The 17,193-nt window shown below is 47.5% G+C and overlaps 1 protein-coding gene across 3 annotated transcripts in view; it reads left to right on the top strand.

The window, feature by feature from the left end:
- The window catches only part of Nck2 (NCK adaptor protein 2), a 125,105-nt gene extending 108,197 nt beyond the window's left edge, over positions 1-16,908 (top strand). For all 3 annotated transcript variants that reach the window (XM_038343689.1, XM_038343691.1, XM_038343690.1), the window contains exons 4-5: positions 3,346-4,067; positions 15,568-16,908. In XM_038343689.1, the coding sequence (XP_038199617.1) occupies positions 3,346-4,067; positions 15,568-15,762 (917 nt within the window). In that variant the 3' untranslated portion in view covers positions 15,763-16,908. The remainder of the gene's footprint in view (positions 1-3,345; positions 4,068-15,567) is intronic.
- Positions 16,909-17,193: the final 285 nt, after the last annotated feature.

The raw sequence follows: 17,193 nt of genomic DNA on the forward strand, positions 1-17,193 counted from the left end.
TTGCACAAACATGATACTTTACCTGACCCAACATATAGCTTGCTAACAGTTGGAGAGTTTCTAATGGGCTCATTCTAGAGAGTCTCATCCATATGATGTATGCAAAGCAAGCTGCGGCAGCACACCCAGCTGCACAGCTCACAGCCTCGGGTCAGTTCTCTGAGGGACGGTTTTGGGAGTAACGTGAGAATTGGAAAGGGAATGGGTTGTTGAACTCTCATGCAGGGTTTGGTACAGATGTGTGATGTACACTGTGCCGGGTTAGTATAAGGTGGCAGGTACTAGGTGTATTGTTCTGGGTGAGATGTATTGAGAACATCAGGAGGAATTCCACTGTTGGTGCTTGCATAGGGAGTTGGCTGTTGGGACCCTGGGGAGAAGGATTCTAGAGACAGCACTAGAAAAATCCCTATACGTGGTGTAGATGAGGTGAGCAGACACTCTGGTATGTTGGGGTTCTGGTCTGCCGTGTTCTTGTGGGTTTGCTATTTATAGCCAGTAAATATGACTTGGGTCCTTGAGAAATGGGCTTGCCTCTCTCATTGAGAAAATGTGTCAGATTCTAGGAGAAGAGGCATAGTACTGTGTTAAAGTAGTGAACACATACTAGAGTTGAAGTTGTGTTTGTGTTAACAACTAAAAGCAATCCGTGGTGGGGGTTTCATGCTAGAAGTGACGAAGCGGGAAGGCATGCTGGGAAAGTTTACACGCAGAGCAAGGGCGTGGGGCAGCTAGCCTATTCTTCATGTGCCTTGTCCCAGCTTCTGGGCAGTCAACGCCGGAGGAGCGGGCTGGGAGTTATTACACAGGCTAGCCTGAACCTGGGATTGCAGTTTCTGTTGTGGCCCTCACACAGGCCGTGCCACCACCTTGTTGTGGGTGCCCAGATCCCTGCTCCTCCCAACCCTAGGCCACCACTGTTCTCTTTGATGTTCTCAGCAGTAAGCGGGGTGGAAGCAGGGGTGCAACAGATTATTTTGTCCCAATATTCAGGGTTTCTTGTACCTTCTATTTTAGATGGCTCTAGCTCCACCATTGGGCAGGTCCAGGGCAAGAATAGTGGAGAAAAGTAGGAGGATTCTCAGCACCCCACGTGACTTTCCTATGCACGCTCTGCCCACCCAGCCTGTCCCAGCCTGTCTGCGCTTGCTGTTCTACCCATATTCCTCACCCATGCTACTTCTCCTATCTTAAAATCTTGGGGCTCTGCCTACTTCTGACTGGAAACTCAAGAACTGTTTTCATCATCTTCTACCTTAAAAGGAACCATTGGCCTCCAGTTTCAGGCTAGTAGATGGAAATAAGTTCTTGACACCCCAGTTTGCTCTGACAGAGCTGGGCACCTGGTTTATTATGAATTAAATGTGCTTTGATTGGGTGCACTGATCTGTATATACCACTTCACTATCTGGGAATGTCTATCCAGTTCCCCTATCTCTCCCAATCTTGTTTTCCCCACTTGCTTGGAGAGAATTGTGAACGTTGGGATAATATCCATGGCCGGGATATTGACACACCCACCACCAATACACACACAGTTTGTACAGCTGCCTCTTAGATTGCTCTGTCCCGGCAGCTGCCATGAGAGTTCCTGGTGTCAGAGGCTCAACTCCCAGAAGGCTTGCACACCCCTGACCTTCTGGCGTCACTGGGATTGTGGCCAAGAGTCTTTGAAGAGGACTTTGGACCTCTTGTGACAAAGTGCTGTTCTGATCAAAGGCATCCAAAACCCTTGCTCAGTTAAGAATACCTTGATTCTGGGATACTTTGTGTGTTCCATATGCATCGTCTGAACTTAGCACTTGTTGGACTAAATTATGTCCCAAATCCATATGTTGAAATCCTGACCACCGCCCCCCCCCCCCGACCTCAAAACTGGGATTATGTGGAGATGGGGCCTTTAAATAACAACTAAAACAAGCATATTAAGAATAGGTAGGCCTTAACTCAGTTTGTCTTATATGTGAAGAATGACATACACAGGGAAAACCAGGTGAGGATTGAACTGAACCTGGGATTGAAGACCAAGATGACTCTTAAGTAGAATGGAAATCTAGATTTTTGACCTAAATCTTCTGACTTGCTCTTATATCCCCATGTATTTGAATCCGATGCTGTGGTCCAGAACGAAGCGGCAGAGCAGTTGCCATAGCCTTAACTGGGTTGTGTATTCACTCAGAACAGTTTGCATCGCCTCAGATGCTCCTGGCTCTGAACTGGGGCCAGTGGCCCCACTGAATAATGAAGGATGAAAGCAGCATAGCCCCCTTTGGACCCGTACCCTGGGCAAAGCAACCCTGAAGACTAGCCTGCTTAGTCTGCAGGTTAAAGATGAGAGAACTAAACTACCCCCTGGAGGTCACTCAGTGTCACTGGGGAGATAGGGAGTCCGCAAGGGACTTCACAGAATGCTGCTAGCAGAGCTCGTGAGAGAGGGGGTCCCTGAAAAACTTGAGGCATCTTGCCCCATGCAGTGCATCCCCTGCTCTTAGCCAGTGTTCTTTCCTCCCCTAGAATTGTCTGGAGTTCTACGTTTTAACTGGGTCAGAAGCATGCTTAGGTCAGGACTTCTCAAAATCGCCCTCCTACGTGTGGAAAGAAGTGTGTTTCACATTACAGGGCATGCTCACATGTGGCTGACGGAGGTATGCACAGGCAAACCGCGATACTCGCTGAAGATTTTCCGATCCCCTTAAACCTACTCCATCCACTGGCTTTCTGCGGCCCATTTCATTGGTCCAAGGATCCACTTGCAGGTTTCCTCTCACAGTCTTCAGAGGCCTGCCTTGGATTTAGTATGTCAGTGGGCCCGTTACTAGTTCACTGACAGGAAAATCAGTCCCGAGTTTTGTGAGCAGAGATGAGATGCAAGGGGAGACGGAAGGTGGAAGGGCCAGCCTGCAGACAGGGCATAGGAGGGCAATGCGTTCAGGGGAGCAACAAGGAACAAACTGTTCAGCAGGGAGGTACTTGGGTGCAGGACAGGGTACCAGCTCATCGTTCTTTACATTCATTTAGTCCAGCTCCTTACCCCGTATAAAATTGCAGGCACCTTCAGTGCTGAGCCCCAGGGGTTCTCTAAAGCTGGCCATCCTTCCAGAAGGATTTTTCTCTATCCTTGTTATCTTTGTATCATAGACCCCTGGCATTAGTTAATGGGTAAGTATCAGCTTTTAGTCACTTCCTGTCTGTACCACACAGCTGTGCCATTCCCCCCCCCCCCCCAAGCTGGTCACTGCCATTTGTAACCAGGCTTTGTGCTCTCCTGGTAAAAACACTTCCATGCCTTCATGGGTGTACAACATGTGCCCAGTGCCAACTGAGCCCTCTGCCCTGTCTTCACAGGCCTCGGAAAGACACGCAGGAAGCCAAGCGCTCGAGATGCATCCCCAACGCCGAGCACTGATGCGGAGTACCCAGCCAATGGCAGCGGCGCCGACCGCATCTATGACCTCAATATCCCTGCCTTTGTTAAGTTTGCCTACGTAGCTGAACGAGAGGATGAGCTGTCCCTGGTGAAGGGCTCCCGTGTCACAGTTATGGAGAAATGCAGCGATGGCTGGTGGCGCGGCAGCTTCAATGGGCAAATCGGCTGGTTCCCCTCCAACTACGTGCTGGAGGAGGCAGATGAGGCGGCAGCCGAGGCCCCCAGCTTCCTGAGCCTTCGGCGGGGCGCCGCAATGAGCAACGGGCAAGGCGCACGGGTGCTGCATGTGGTGCAGACGCTGTACCCCTTCAGCTCGGTCACTGAGGAGGAGCTTAGCTTCGAGAAGGGGGAGACCATGGAGGTGATTGAGAAGCCCGAGAACGACCCTGAGTGGTGGAAATGCAAAAATGCCCGGGGCCAGGTGGGCCTGGTCCCCAAGAACTACGTGGTGGTCCTCAGTGACGGGCCTGCCCTGCACCCCACGCACACCCCGCAGATCAGCTACACCGGGCCCTCAGCCAGCGGACGATTCGCTGGTCGTGAGTGGTACTATGGCAATGTGACACGGCACCAGGCCGAGTGCGTGCTCAATGAGCGGGGCGTCGAGGGCGACTTTCTCATTAGGGACAGCGAGTCCTCGGTAAGTGCCCGACTGCCCCTCTGCTGGGGCCGCACTGCCAGGAGAAAACTAAGTGTACAGTTCCCTCACCTGCGAGCGAGTTCAGGGACTCGCTCCAGCCCTGGTCTGAGGATGCTCAATGGTCTCACCGTTTTCCTTACAGCTCATTTGCGTGATTCAACATTGTTAAATAGCTTACCAAGTCCTACTTCCAGGTTAGACTTAGTCATGGACATAAGAAGAAACTCATTTTTAGGGTTCTGATCTACCATGGCTTTAGGTAGCTGCTAGAGTTCTTGGAACCTCCCTCAAAAAGGACCACCTTATGTGGGCGACGTGACTGGTGTGCCATTCTCTTGTCACCTTCACTGACTATACTTGAAATAGCAAAATGGTATTTGAAGGCACATACTAATCTAGATAAATATTGTGTTGGCACAGGATCCACTGCTCCCATCTTAGCTAAAGCTGGGAGAGCTAGACTGAGATCTTTGCTGCCATTCTTTTTTCTGGATGTGGGGAGATGTGGGAGGGTGCCTTTCAGCTCCCATGGGTGATTTTTGGCCCTGTAGTAAGGCTCCCCCTTTCACAGTTTAAAGATGCAGGTTTCCTTTTCCTTCCTGGTCCCACCCTGTGTAGGAGACCCCTGTGATGACTCGGTTGGTGCCATCTACATCTGAGCAATCAGCGGGTTCTCGGATAGCAGGTGCCCGGCTTCTGATGCAGCCTTTTGTTGCTGGTTTGTTATTCTTTGTAAACCACATAATCCCAAGGTTGTCTTGGCTGCCCACAGCGCCGCTGCAAAGCTCGTCCCTGAAAAGCTCTTAAAGTACTTACAAACAGGATTGAACAGAAACCTGGAGTGCTGAGGGAGATGAGTAAATGGGGAATCAGGCCACCTGTCTGGCACAGCCAGTCCTCCCGCAACAGGTGGCTGGTTGTTGGGGTTGTGGCTCATCGGGACTTTCTGAAAGAAGCAGTTTGACCACAGGCAGCCTTTCTGTGTTTGCCTCCTGGGAATAACCCATTTTGTAGATACCTTCCCAGTGACTCTTCTAAAAACCTACAAGCAAGAATTTAGTCATGTGTATTCAAGTGTTAGCTGGTTCTCTGAGGCTTTGGTTTCGTGTTTTAAGTGCACACTCTGAGAGCGGGATGCGTGTGTTCTGCTCCGCTAGCCCGGTGAGCAGTGTGCCCTCGTGCCCCGCAGGACTGATCTGAGAGATGCGGTCACAGCCCCTCATGGAGAGGGGCCGCTGGAGTGTGTTCTTCGTAGCAGAGGGGCATCAGACTTGCAGAAACCGAATCCCTTTATGTGTCAGCGGCCTTTCATGACTGGCCTTAGCCTCAGATGTTCTCAGGCAGTACTCCGAATGCTGACTGCGTCTGAAATCTGAATCCCGAGATGTCCTGATCAAGCCCAGGGTTCATTGTTGCTGGCAGGACTTCACATGGCTTTGTCCTCATGCCTTGGAAGCTCCGTGCATGGCTGCCTTTAGATCACATTCAGGGCCTGTGAGGAATTGAGGGCAGTGATATCTCTCCCACTGCAGAGTAGGAACAGGGAAGGCTCTGAAAATCCAATTAGTGTGCAGAATGCCCGGTCTAAGTGCTTGAGAGCCAGGCGCTTGTATTTGAAGTGGCTTCTTGGGAGAGAAGGGGCAAGAACCACATACTGGCATCATTTATTGACAGATGAACATGTTCCCTAGGGTTTCTAGTCTAAATAGACCTGTTAATTTTCTGTGTCCGCATCAGCAGCCTGCTTCCTACTGGTGGAGGCATTTATTATTTACAATTTGTTTTAACTCCCTTTTATGGACATACTTTGTCTTGCCTAACTTAAGAAGCTGAGGTCAGATAGGCTTTAGTTGCCAGCAGTAAGTGAGGGCAAAGAAGGCCTTTTTGGAACGTGCATCATCTCCAGAGACCCTGATTAGCCTGCAGCCTGCAACTGTGCGTGGCCTCTTTCCCGAAGATCTTGGGGCTGTTAAACTGTGGGTCTATGCCAAGAACCTGTTACACAGGGCTCCGAGTTGTGTTGTGTTTATCCATGGATGAAAAAAATGGGCCACATTCAGATGTACTGTCTTGTCTGTTTGCAGCTCCGTTCGGTGTCAGTGAAGGGCCTGTCCTAATGGACTCTCTTGTCTTTTTGTACCTTCTGCCTCTCCCGTGTTCTGTCTCATTTTTCCTGTTCTCTTGGGATTTTTCTGGTCAGATCCTGTTCTCACAGTCAAGCCCAGGTCACACAGAACATTAATTCGCGATCTAATTGCATGTCACGGTGCTGGGGGGTGGGGTTGGCTCTACCACAAGACTAAGGCAGATGGCGTTTGGGTCTGGAGTCTCCATTATGAAAGTGATTCTGGGAAGTCTGACTCCTGAGTGGGAACAGTAGCTCTGGGGAACCCATCTTACTGACAGGTGTCAATTAAAATCTGTGTTCGGTGATTGCAAAGTAAGCAAGGCTCTGGATGATGTTCCGTACTGATAAATGCCTACTGTTTTTCTCCTTTGACGAATTAAAATCTCCCCATATCTGGGTATGTGGAAGTCCACTTTTGAGGACAGTGGGTGTATTGCAAGTAAAATAAACATTGCTTTATCTTTGCCTCCAGGATGGAGGAAGGGGGCTAGACTTGAGGAACGAACAACCAAGCAGACCTGTTAGACTGTCCCGTTCTCTTTTCTTACCTGTGATGATCAGTTCTTCTTGAAAGCTAAGGGAGTATTGTTGCTTGTCACCCTCTACTTGTGAACTAACCTGTGGATGCAGAAAATCTACGGAAGCTCTGGCCGCCCTCTGTGGGCATCAAATCCTTATGTGTTTGCCTACATGGATTCTATGGGGATGCTTTCAAGGGTGTACACATTTGATTTCTGGCAAACAGTACAAGCTGTCAGCTTTGTTTGTTTGTTTCTTTCTTTCTTAGTTACTAGATCCCTTGTTCTTGTAAAAGGTACTCAGAAGGCATTGGGTGCAAAGTAGGGAGACATTCTAGAAAGGTCAAGTGGCTTCTGGGTTGATACAGGACAGCATCAGCCAGAGTAGTGCAGGGGGTGTTCCCTTTGTCGACTTTTGGTCCCCAGAGAGCTAATAATTCCCCTCCACTGTGTTATATGCCATGATAATAATTAAGTACTAATGTTTCATGCTTCACATTCGTTTCGGGTTAGAGGAAAAATTCCCTTTATAAAAAAGATTTAATATATTATTGACCACATGAAAAGTTCAGGGGGTATTTTGTTTTCCCTCTTAAAGCTTAACTAATATTACTTGATTAGGAAATAAAAAACTAATGAGTTCTTTGTTTTCAAATTATTACATAGTTTAAGTTACTTTGTGAATATGGATTTTTTTTTTTTTTTTACCTGTGTGTGTGCTTGGGCACCACATGTGTGAGGTGCCTTTAGAGCCCAGAAGAGTGTGCTTGATCCCCTGGAACTGGAGTTACAGAGGGTTGTAACCCCTGTGGGTGCTGGGGAATGGAACTTGCAGTCCTCTTAAAGATCAACAGTGCTCTTAACTGCTGCATCTTCTCTCCAGCCCAAGACCATTTTATTTCTTCTAGAAAGATTTCTAGCCACAGTTTAAGAATAATGAATTGCAACATTATAAGCATTGATTTCTTATGGAAATATTTCTTGCGACAATTTCATTGACCTGTCTGTCTAGATGGGGATTCTTACAATGCTGTTCAGATCCAAATCTCCTCAGGAACTGTGAATGTAGAGATTACTACCCTCCCACTCCCTCAGCATTCCTGATCCAGGACATTTTGGTACTTAAGAACTTTCAGTTTGACATATTGATATCATTGATGGTATTGGTCCACTGATACTTGTTACATTTATTGGTTTATTATTATTTTTATTATTGGTTGACCATGCTGGAGATAGACGCAGGGTCTCTCCTGTACATGCATGGTAAAGGTTCTAATACTGAGCTGCATCCTGAGCCCTTATCATAAGTTGTGGATGGTTTCATATATTTTACACCAGTTATAAACACCACATCTGGATAATGCAATATCCTAAGAATGGTAGAAATGACAGCCTTGTCCGAGAGCTTAATTTTCTGCAGAACCCTTAGCTTCTGTTAGGGGGGAATTCATGTCTTGAAATGTTCTGTGACCTTTTTTTTAAACTCCTCTCAGTTTTGAAGATAAAGTAGCAGTATGTACAGTTCAGAAGATTATGCTCTGAGCCCAGCCCAGAGCAGGCTGTAGGGCTGCCCAGTTCAGCCTGTATTTTGTTCTCATGTGGGGTTATGACCGACTGCTAACTGACTTGGGTCACGCCCGTGGCCTCTGAAGTACCATTGTTGCTACTGCTACAGGGTCTAGATGCTGGCTTTTCAAGTCTAACAGTGTGGTGAGGGGAGAAGAGGTCCCCCCTGTCAGCTAACACAGCTTTTCAGAATAAGAAAGGATGCCAAGTCAGCAGTTCAGCCTTAAGAGTATTCAGAAATGTTCTCATTAAAATCCCTTAGATCAGGAGCTCCTTTTCATATAAAGATATATGTAGAGTTCATGCAAAATTGGTAGTACATTGTAGAAATGGTTTTCACCCAAAATATAGAAAAGTGAACTGGAAAAGGAAACTTAAAATCCCAGGTCCAAATACACCTTTATCATGAGTCCCTCCCTGAAATGCCCGTGTGATGAGAACTGTACTATCTTCATGGGGAGCTTCTGGGATTGCCTTTTTGTTGCTCAGAAGACACCGAGTGTGTGTGTCTGCCTTGGAGATGGAGACCTTCCTTTGCCCCACAGAGGAGTTGGAAGAGTTTAGCTTGCCTCCGGGCAGGCCCACAAGCATACTACGTAAAGCAGTCTGGAGAGGAAATGGTAGAAACAGTGTGGCTTGGGCCGTGTTTGTCTCTTAACAGAACACATGCGAGACCATGCAGACTGAGAGTGAGCAGGTCTCTCTGCCCAGCTTTCTGCTGTGAAGAATCGGATGTAAATGGAGAGGGTCCCGCGTCACAGGCGAGACCCACACCAGTGTCCTTTCAAGAGTTCTTTGCCATTTCCCATGGAAATTCCACGGGTAATGTTAATGTTTAGTTATAAAATAACTTCTTTGTAAGGAACTGGCAGATAAAACCGTCACACAGCTCGGTTAGACAACCACTGAACACTTGGCCCAGGCCTCCCTACCCGTCTAGAGCTATCCTGAAGCCGTGGAGTCTCACTCCCGTTTTACACTTTCACTGCCCGGTACCTTTTTTTTTACAGACTTAGCATCCACAGCGAAGGAAAGACCGTAGCAGAGTTGAAACTAGAAACAATTAGCTTCAGAACCTCTTTCACGCCTTGTCCCTCGGCCTGCATTCCACCACGGTGTGTTACAGATGTCACCTGCTGCAGAGAAGCACAGTGGCACCAGCAACCACGGTGTCCCTGGGAATTTTTGAAAACTGGACAAAGATGTGATTCATAGAATGAGCTAGGAAGTCCAGAGACTCCTGATCATCTCTTAGTCTTAGTTCTCTCCTGAAAAACTGAAATGGTCACCAGGTGGCTCAGGTGGCCTAAGGCAAAAGCTCTGTTTGCTCTCCCGGAGGGACCACAGGAGGACTGTGCCTCCCCCCCCCCCCCCCCCCCCACACACACACACAGCTTCCCCTGTTTTTCCCGGCCACCCCTGGTGGCTTCTGTGGTAGGAAGGGAACATCCTCCCCACCCATAGTGGTGCTTCCGTTTCCTGGAGTCCCATCAGAGTTTCACAGATCTTGTGCAGATCATCCCTTCATCTTTACTTTTTGTGGTAAAACGTATTCAGGACCAAACTGACTGTTTTCGACAGTTTGTAGGTGTACCGTTCAGTCGGTAGTACTTTTCACATCTTTCTGCAGCTGTCAACCTTTGGAGCTTCATTGCCGTCCCACAGTGAAAACTCTGTTCCCTTTGAATGCTCACTCCCTGGCTGCCCCTTCCCTGGGGCTCCCTTCCCACTCTCTCTGAATTTTTTTGATACTTAGGGCCCTCTTATCAATGGAATTATACAGTGCCTGTCTGCCCGTGCCTGGTTTATTTCCCTTCTGATGTCCTCAGAGTTCATCGGTGTTATTGTAGCAATGCTTTAGAAATTGTCCTTCTATAATACTGAATAATATCACATATTCACTCACCTGGTGATGAGTTTTTGACGTGTTTCCAGTTTGCTTAGTTTTTTATTAATGTTGCTGTGATCGTGGGTATTTCTACTTTGATTTCTCTTGCGTATACCCTTTGGTAGGTCTGCTGAATTAAATGGTAAACCTATTAATTTTTTTGAAGGCCTACACACTATTCTCCATCTCTACCAACAGTGCACAGCAGCTCAGATTCTCCATCTTTGGCAACATTTATTGCTTTAAAAACAAACAGTCTAATAACTATAGGGTGGTTTTGACCTTTAGCCTTTGCTATACTTGTATGCATGTAGCGTGTCTACCTGTTCCCGTGGGTGCATATAACCTGTTAAGAGTGGACATCTTTCTCGAGTACTGTGACCCGATCTGTTGAGACAGAGTCACTGAGCCTGGAGCTCATCTGTTCAGCTCCATCTCCCAAGCTCTGGGGCTCCATGTGCACCATGTCGGGCTTTTTATCACCTTTTTTTTTTTTTTTTTTTTTTTTTTTTTTTTTTGGTTTTTCGAGACAGGGTTTCTCTGTAGCTTTGGAGCCTATCCTGGAGCTAGCTCTTGTAGACCAGGCTGGTCTCGAACTCACAGAGATCCGCCTGCCTCTGCCTCCCGAGTGCTGGGATTAAAGGCGTGCGCCACCGCCGCCCGGCTTTTTATCACCTTTGGGGGTTCTGGGGATCCAAACTTGAGTGCTCATGCTTGTACAGCCAGCACCTCTCCACAGTCGCAAGCCACGTCCCTGGCTTCGCTTTGGCACACATCCGCTCAGAGTGGCTTTTTGCCTTTTTTGTTACATTTCTCCTTAGAGTCCTTCACTTGGGATTTGTTTCTCAAGTCCCTGCCACTTAACAAAGCCTGGAAGTCGTGGCAGGAGTGGCAGGGTAAGAAGGTGGCGTTTTCAGTGCCATGGAGTCTGCTGCACACGCTCGATTGAGTATGTGGGAACCACAGTGGAGTCCCGTGCATGCCTTCCTTGTCCGCATGCTGCTTCTCTTTTTAAAGTTCTAATTGTGTGGTGAGCAGAATCCACTGCAGGAGCTCCAGCAGGTGAGAATGCCCTGGTAGAATTCCTCAGAGCGCCATGGTAGTGCGTCTCAGACAAGCAGCATCTCTGTCAGCCACAACACTTGCTAGAAATGCAAAGTACCACACCCCTCCCCCAGTGCTTCCGATGCTGGGACTTGAGAAGCCCTACCTCGTCGGATGTAGGCTTGTGTGAAGCCGCTTGAACAGTGTTTTCTGGTAAAATAATAACTTATTTTCATTTAAACCGGGCATAGTGGCTCACTACTGTGGTCCCAGCAGTCAGAAGGCTGAGGCAGGAAGATCACCAAGAGTGTCAGGCCAGCCTGGGCTACATGGTAGGTTCCAGATCAGCCTGAGCTACAGAACGGATCCTACCTCAAACAAACAAAATGTGTCCTTTAGTTGGAAACCGTGTAGAAAGATAAAGGACAATAATTCTTTCTTTCTTTTTTTTAAATATCCTTGTCCATGCTCAGTTGTTTGAAGAGGCAAACAACTAACATGGAGTTTTCTTTTTTCTTTTTTTTTTTAAAGATTTATTTATTTATTATGTATACAACATTTTGCCTCAATATATGTCCGCACGCCAGAGGAGGGCACCAGATCTCAGTACAGATGGTTGTGAGCCACCATGTGGTTGCTGGGAATTGAACTCAGGACCTCTGGAAGAGCAGCGAGTGCTCTTAACCTCTGAGCCATCTCTCCAGCCCCAGGACAATAATTCTTAAAGTCTGTACAGTGGGCTATTGTACTGGGGGTGAGGGAGACTCAGAGCAGGATGAACATGCGCCTATCCTGTTTGAAGATGACCCTGAAAGCTCTGGTAGTTCCTAGGTTTTAATCAGGTAGGACATGCAAGCTGTTCTCTAGTTGAAGATTGGTTTTCCTTCCTAAAGTAAGGGTCTTTCGCACAAATGAAATGCGAGTTCCATGTTGCCTTTCAGCCTGTGGAGTAAATAGAGGCTTGGGGATTGGAGAAGATAATTCGTGCCGCTGTCATTGGTAAAAACACTCCTGTCAGTTTTGACTTAAAAATGGGCTATGTCAGGCAAGCAGGGAACGCAGAGAACAGTGAGGAGCTTAGCCAGGAGAGCCCATTTTACCTCTCACCCATTAGCTCTTCTTTTGGGGATCAGTGAACCTCTTCTTTAGAGAAAAGATGTTTACCCTACTGATGTAGAAAGAAAAAAAGTATCCATTTCCCAGATGAAAAGGGCTGGGGATAGAGGGTTTGATAAGAAACCAATAGGCTGCCCATTCTTCAGGATGGAGGGAATATCAACATATGTACAGCCCGGAGATGGCGGAGCTTAGTGGTTTCCACACCCACAGCAGGGTCGTCATCTGGGGACTTTACGAAGGGAGGTTCTTAGGTCTGCTCCAGAAGCAGAAACTCACCCAGGGCAGAACCAAGCCATTAAAAATAGGTGGGTGGATGGATGGATGGATGGATGGATGGATGGATGGATGGATGGATGGAATGATGAAGAAAATCCACAATCTGAAATATGTCTGCTCTTCAATGTGTTGAGAGGCAGTCGGAACATGTAACCCGAAGGGATGTCTCTTGGTGTAGCTAATCTGAGGAATGTCTCCTCAATTTGAATTAAGAACACTCCAGACTCCCCGGTACTCTTGCTTAGCATGAGTTGATTGTGTGTCCTTGACTTCACGGTTTCCGCTCAAGAAGCCCATGAAACTAAAAACCTGCCTTCCCTGCTGCACCATTTTATTGCTGTACCATAGCAAACCCACACACATCATAGTGTCAAATTAAGGATCTCAGATTAAAAGCAAAATTTCCTGTTTGGAAAGTCCTATTAATTAGTGAACACCAGGCATATCATATACCTATTCCAGTCATCCCCAGTTACCACCCCTGAAAACAAAGGCTCCTTTGGCGTGGTTGACTCAAGAATCATCCATATCACCTGATCTGACTCCTGGCAAGCTGATACAGGGTGGCCACCCCCATCTTAGCTCAGATGGATTACTTGCAGAATATTAATAGTGAGGAGCCTGGAACTAAAATGTAACCACCACCCCCCCCCCCCCCCCAAAGAGAACCTGGAGCCGTTGAGAGAATGTTGAACAGCTCCCTACTTGTATGTGTTCTTGTACCCAACTGTCTGATAACTGCCTGGTGACCTTAGTGCCCGTGCTGGGTTTGTGAGCAGGCTGTGTGTGCCTGTTGGACAGTACCTGTTGTTCACTCTCCAAGTGGGCCCCAGAGAATTCTGAGGCTAGCTTGTGTTCATCTGTAACTGTCTTGGTTATCAGGTCAGTGGTTGGGATATCACTGGTCATATTCAATCACCCCTGTTAAATACGGACATCGGAAGACACTAACAGTGGTGCTGGCAATTTGATATCCCAGAAGGAAACAAACGGCAGCTTGCAGCATTCTTGGGGGTCTGGGAGCGTAATAGCTGTGGTAGATGATGTTGATTGGGGCGGTTGGCATGCTTCTAACTAGTATCCATCTGTAACTATCTTGGTTCTCGGGTCCACGGTTGGGCTGTCATATCATTACCTTCAAGCAGCTATTTGATGCTGGCATAAGAAGGCAGCAACAGTGATCCTGGCAGTTAGAATATTCCAAGGGAAAACAGACTGTAACTTTCAGCATTACTGAAGTTCCTAGAGCATAAAAGGGTCAATGTGTTATAGATGTTCATGGGGTTTGTTGGCATGCTCACCTGTGACATCGGAGTTCCATGATCTTTTAAAGAAAGTGTCAGGTTCTGTCTCTTGCCCACCCAGGGCTTCATGCATGGCCCTGCTAGTAAAGCCTGAGGCCCTGAGGCCAATTTCTTCTTGGGCCTCCTCCCAGCCAGCCATCCAGTCCTGGGTATAGCATGTAGATAGATATAGCATAAATTCAAACTGCTGTCGTTTATCATTCCTTTCTTCAAGCAGCAGTGGCTGGTGGGTGAGCCTGCTGCCCACTGTGTTTGAGCTGCCCCAGGCACCTATCCTTGAATGGCCAAGGGCGAGGATGGTCTCCTCATCTGCAGTACTTGGCCACCCCATCAAATAAGTCATTGGGCCTCACGTAGAGGACCTGCTGGAAAAGAGGGCTAGCATACTGACTCCTGCGTAGTAGTAGCAAGTCCCTGGGGATGGGGAAAAGCAGGAACAGGCTCCAAAGGTCTTGTCATGGGTGTGGACTGACTGCTTCAGGGTGAGTCCTGAGGGGCAGCCTGACCCTGCCCAGTAAAGCAGGCTTTCGAGGGTGTTGGAGTTTTTGAGAACATCTTTAAGGCACTAGCTAACCAGGGGACAGAGGGGCAGTCCAAGGATATCGTAAGTGGAAGTGAACGGGGTCCAGGGGTGTGAGTCTCTTCACTTCCTCCTGAGCCACACTGCCCCGTTAGTGCAGACAGGTCCTCCTTTCTCCACCATAGGTCCAATGCACACCATCAGCAAGCCCTTCCCGCCTATAACTCAGCTTCAGCTTCTCTATAGTGGCCTTTCCTGGCTCCACCACAAGTGTGCGAACTCACTCGCATGTGCACTCACGTGCACATGGATATATGCACACTACACATTCCTGTTTACTTATATACAACTTTCACAAGTACACATTCTCCTTCACGTTGTGTCTCCTAGCTCATGAGCTTGTGAGGACACTTTTTTTTTTTTATTAAATAGAAGGAAGTAGCACAATTGTGGACCGACTTCCATACTCACTTCCTTACCGGGTATCGTATAGAGTCATAACGATCATTAGTAAACATTGAATTGGTTGATACCTCCACGCAGTATCCTTTCGATTGGCTTTAAAAACATGGATGAGATGGGCAGTTTTACTAAAAACATGAGTATATCCCAAAATATACTCAAGTCAGTAAGGAACTGAACTCATCACAGAATTTAGACTGTTCTCACTGAGATCTGTGCTTGAACCACCATGAGGCTATCTCTGGGACACAGCAAACTGTTTAAAACACATCCACTGCTTTGACAGTATCTGTTGTTTAAAGAGGCTTAGATTCTAATAGAAACCCAAAAGGAGTGCTTCCAGTTTCCCTGCCTGCCTGAAAGCCATTGTGAATAATTCCCAGTTTGTCAGAAATAATTTGGGGAAATGGAAATCTCAGGTTCTTCCGCCCCAAGGTTAACCCAGTTGTCATTCTCTCTATAATGAGTTCCTACTTGTCAGAGGCCCAGAATGCATTTATCCCTGAATCCATGGGAAGCAGAATTTCATTAGTGTTTGAGTACGAACTGGAAAGCCCTGGGCTGCCGGTCAGTCTGAGGACTGTGCTGCTCCGGGCGAACACAGTGCTTGTTCAGGCAGATCCTGGTCTCTGCGGTGCCTACACTGCTGGTAACTCCCTTTTTCTTCCTCCCCAGCCCAGTGACTTCTCTGTGTCTCTCAAAGCGTCAGGGAGGAACAAGCACTTCAAGGTGCAGCTGGTGGACAGCGTCTACTGCATTGGGCAGCGGCGGTTCCATAGCATGGACGAGCTTGTGGAGCACTACAAGAAGGCCCCCATCTTCACCAGCGAACATGGCGAGAAGCTCTACCTCGTCCGGGCCCTGCAGTGAAGGCAGCCATCGGCTTCTCTGTGCCCTGCCCACTGTGGGCCTCGCTGCCACCTCTGCCTCCCAGAGCCCAACGCTGCCAGCCACCTCCACTCTGTAGCCCCGTCGGTTGACCATAGCTACCCAGGTCCTCACAGCCATGCCCATAGCCACCACCTTCGGGCCATCTTCAGGTGGTGAGGGTCAAAGGGAGCAAAGCTGCTCACTCTTTTCCTTTATACTTGGAAGCAGTCTGTTTAAATCCTTCACACACACACACACACACACACACACACACACACACACAGTAAAAGACTGGGACCTATTTGGAGGGCAGAAAGTCTGTATGTAGTGAACATGTGACCTTAGTACACACACTCTGAGAGCTGTGTCCATGGGTGCTTGGTGCCTCCCATCAGCCATGCTGGTCCAGGGCCTGCATATATATATATTATTATTATTATTTTTTGGCTCCAGGCTCTGCAGGAGTCCAAGAATGTGCGGATAGCAATACTGGAAACCCTGGGGAGGTGATGGTAAGGGAACTGCCCAGTGCCTTTGAGGCTGTGCTTGCAATAAAAGAGGGTTGGTTTTTTTTGTTTTTTTTTTTTTGTTGTTGTTTTTGTTTTTTGTTTGTTTTTTGTTTTTGTCTGCAAAAGAGGCAACAGCAGAAAGAAAGAAAGAAAGAAAGAAACTTGGGTAATGTACCCCCAGGTGTGCCATCCACATAGTGCTTTTTCCTTCTTGCCCTTCGGCTTGTTTGAATTTCACAATTATGTATTTAATTCTCAAAGTAATATGTATCTGTAGCCGTTTGTTGACACTAATAACAGATGATTAAGGAAAACAGCTGATCTCTCGGGAAGGGGAGCTACCAATACTTTATACATACACACTATATATATATAATATATGTATATTATATATATTATTTGCTTTACAGGGAAATTTTTCAGGGTTTAACAAAAGAGTATGTGATTGGTAGTAACAGAATGTTTATGAAGAAACTGCATTTTCATTTTTTTCTTTACATTTGAACTTCTTTATAGTTTGACTATAGAGTCTTGAGATGGCACATTCCTACGATTGAAGAAGGGGTCTTGAGATCCCCTAAACTTGCATACCCAGTTTTTTGAATATTGTAATAAAAAAAAAAAGTATCATGCCAAAGCTGTGTGTTTGTGTTTTGGAAGACCTGACTCTCTGGGGAAGGGGCTGCTACAGGGGTCCCAGGAAACCCATGGCAGAAGGGAGATGGCTTGTTGGGTATGGTGCCTGCTGCCCAGGCATGAGGGCCTGAGTTCAGAGCCTCCGCACCCACAGAAAGTCAAGTGTGGGTCACATGTATCTAAGCCTAGCACTAAAGCCAGCCCCAGAGCTCGCTGCTTATGCATTCTAAACAGTCCATTTGCACTGGGATCAGTGAGAAGCCCTGTCACAAAAGATAAAGTAGAT

The sequence above is a fragment of the Arvicola amphibius genome, chromosome 9 (genome assembly GCF_903992535.2).
Source record: "Arvicola amphibius chromosome 9, mArvAmp1.2, whole genome shotgun sequence".
NCBI classification, from domain to species: domain Eukaryota; kingdom Metazoa; phylum Chordata; class Mammalia; order Rodentia; family Cricetidae; genus Arvicola; species Arvicola amphibius.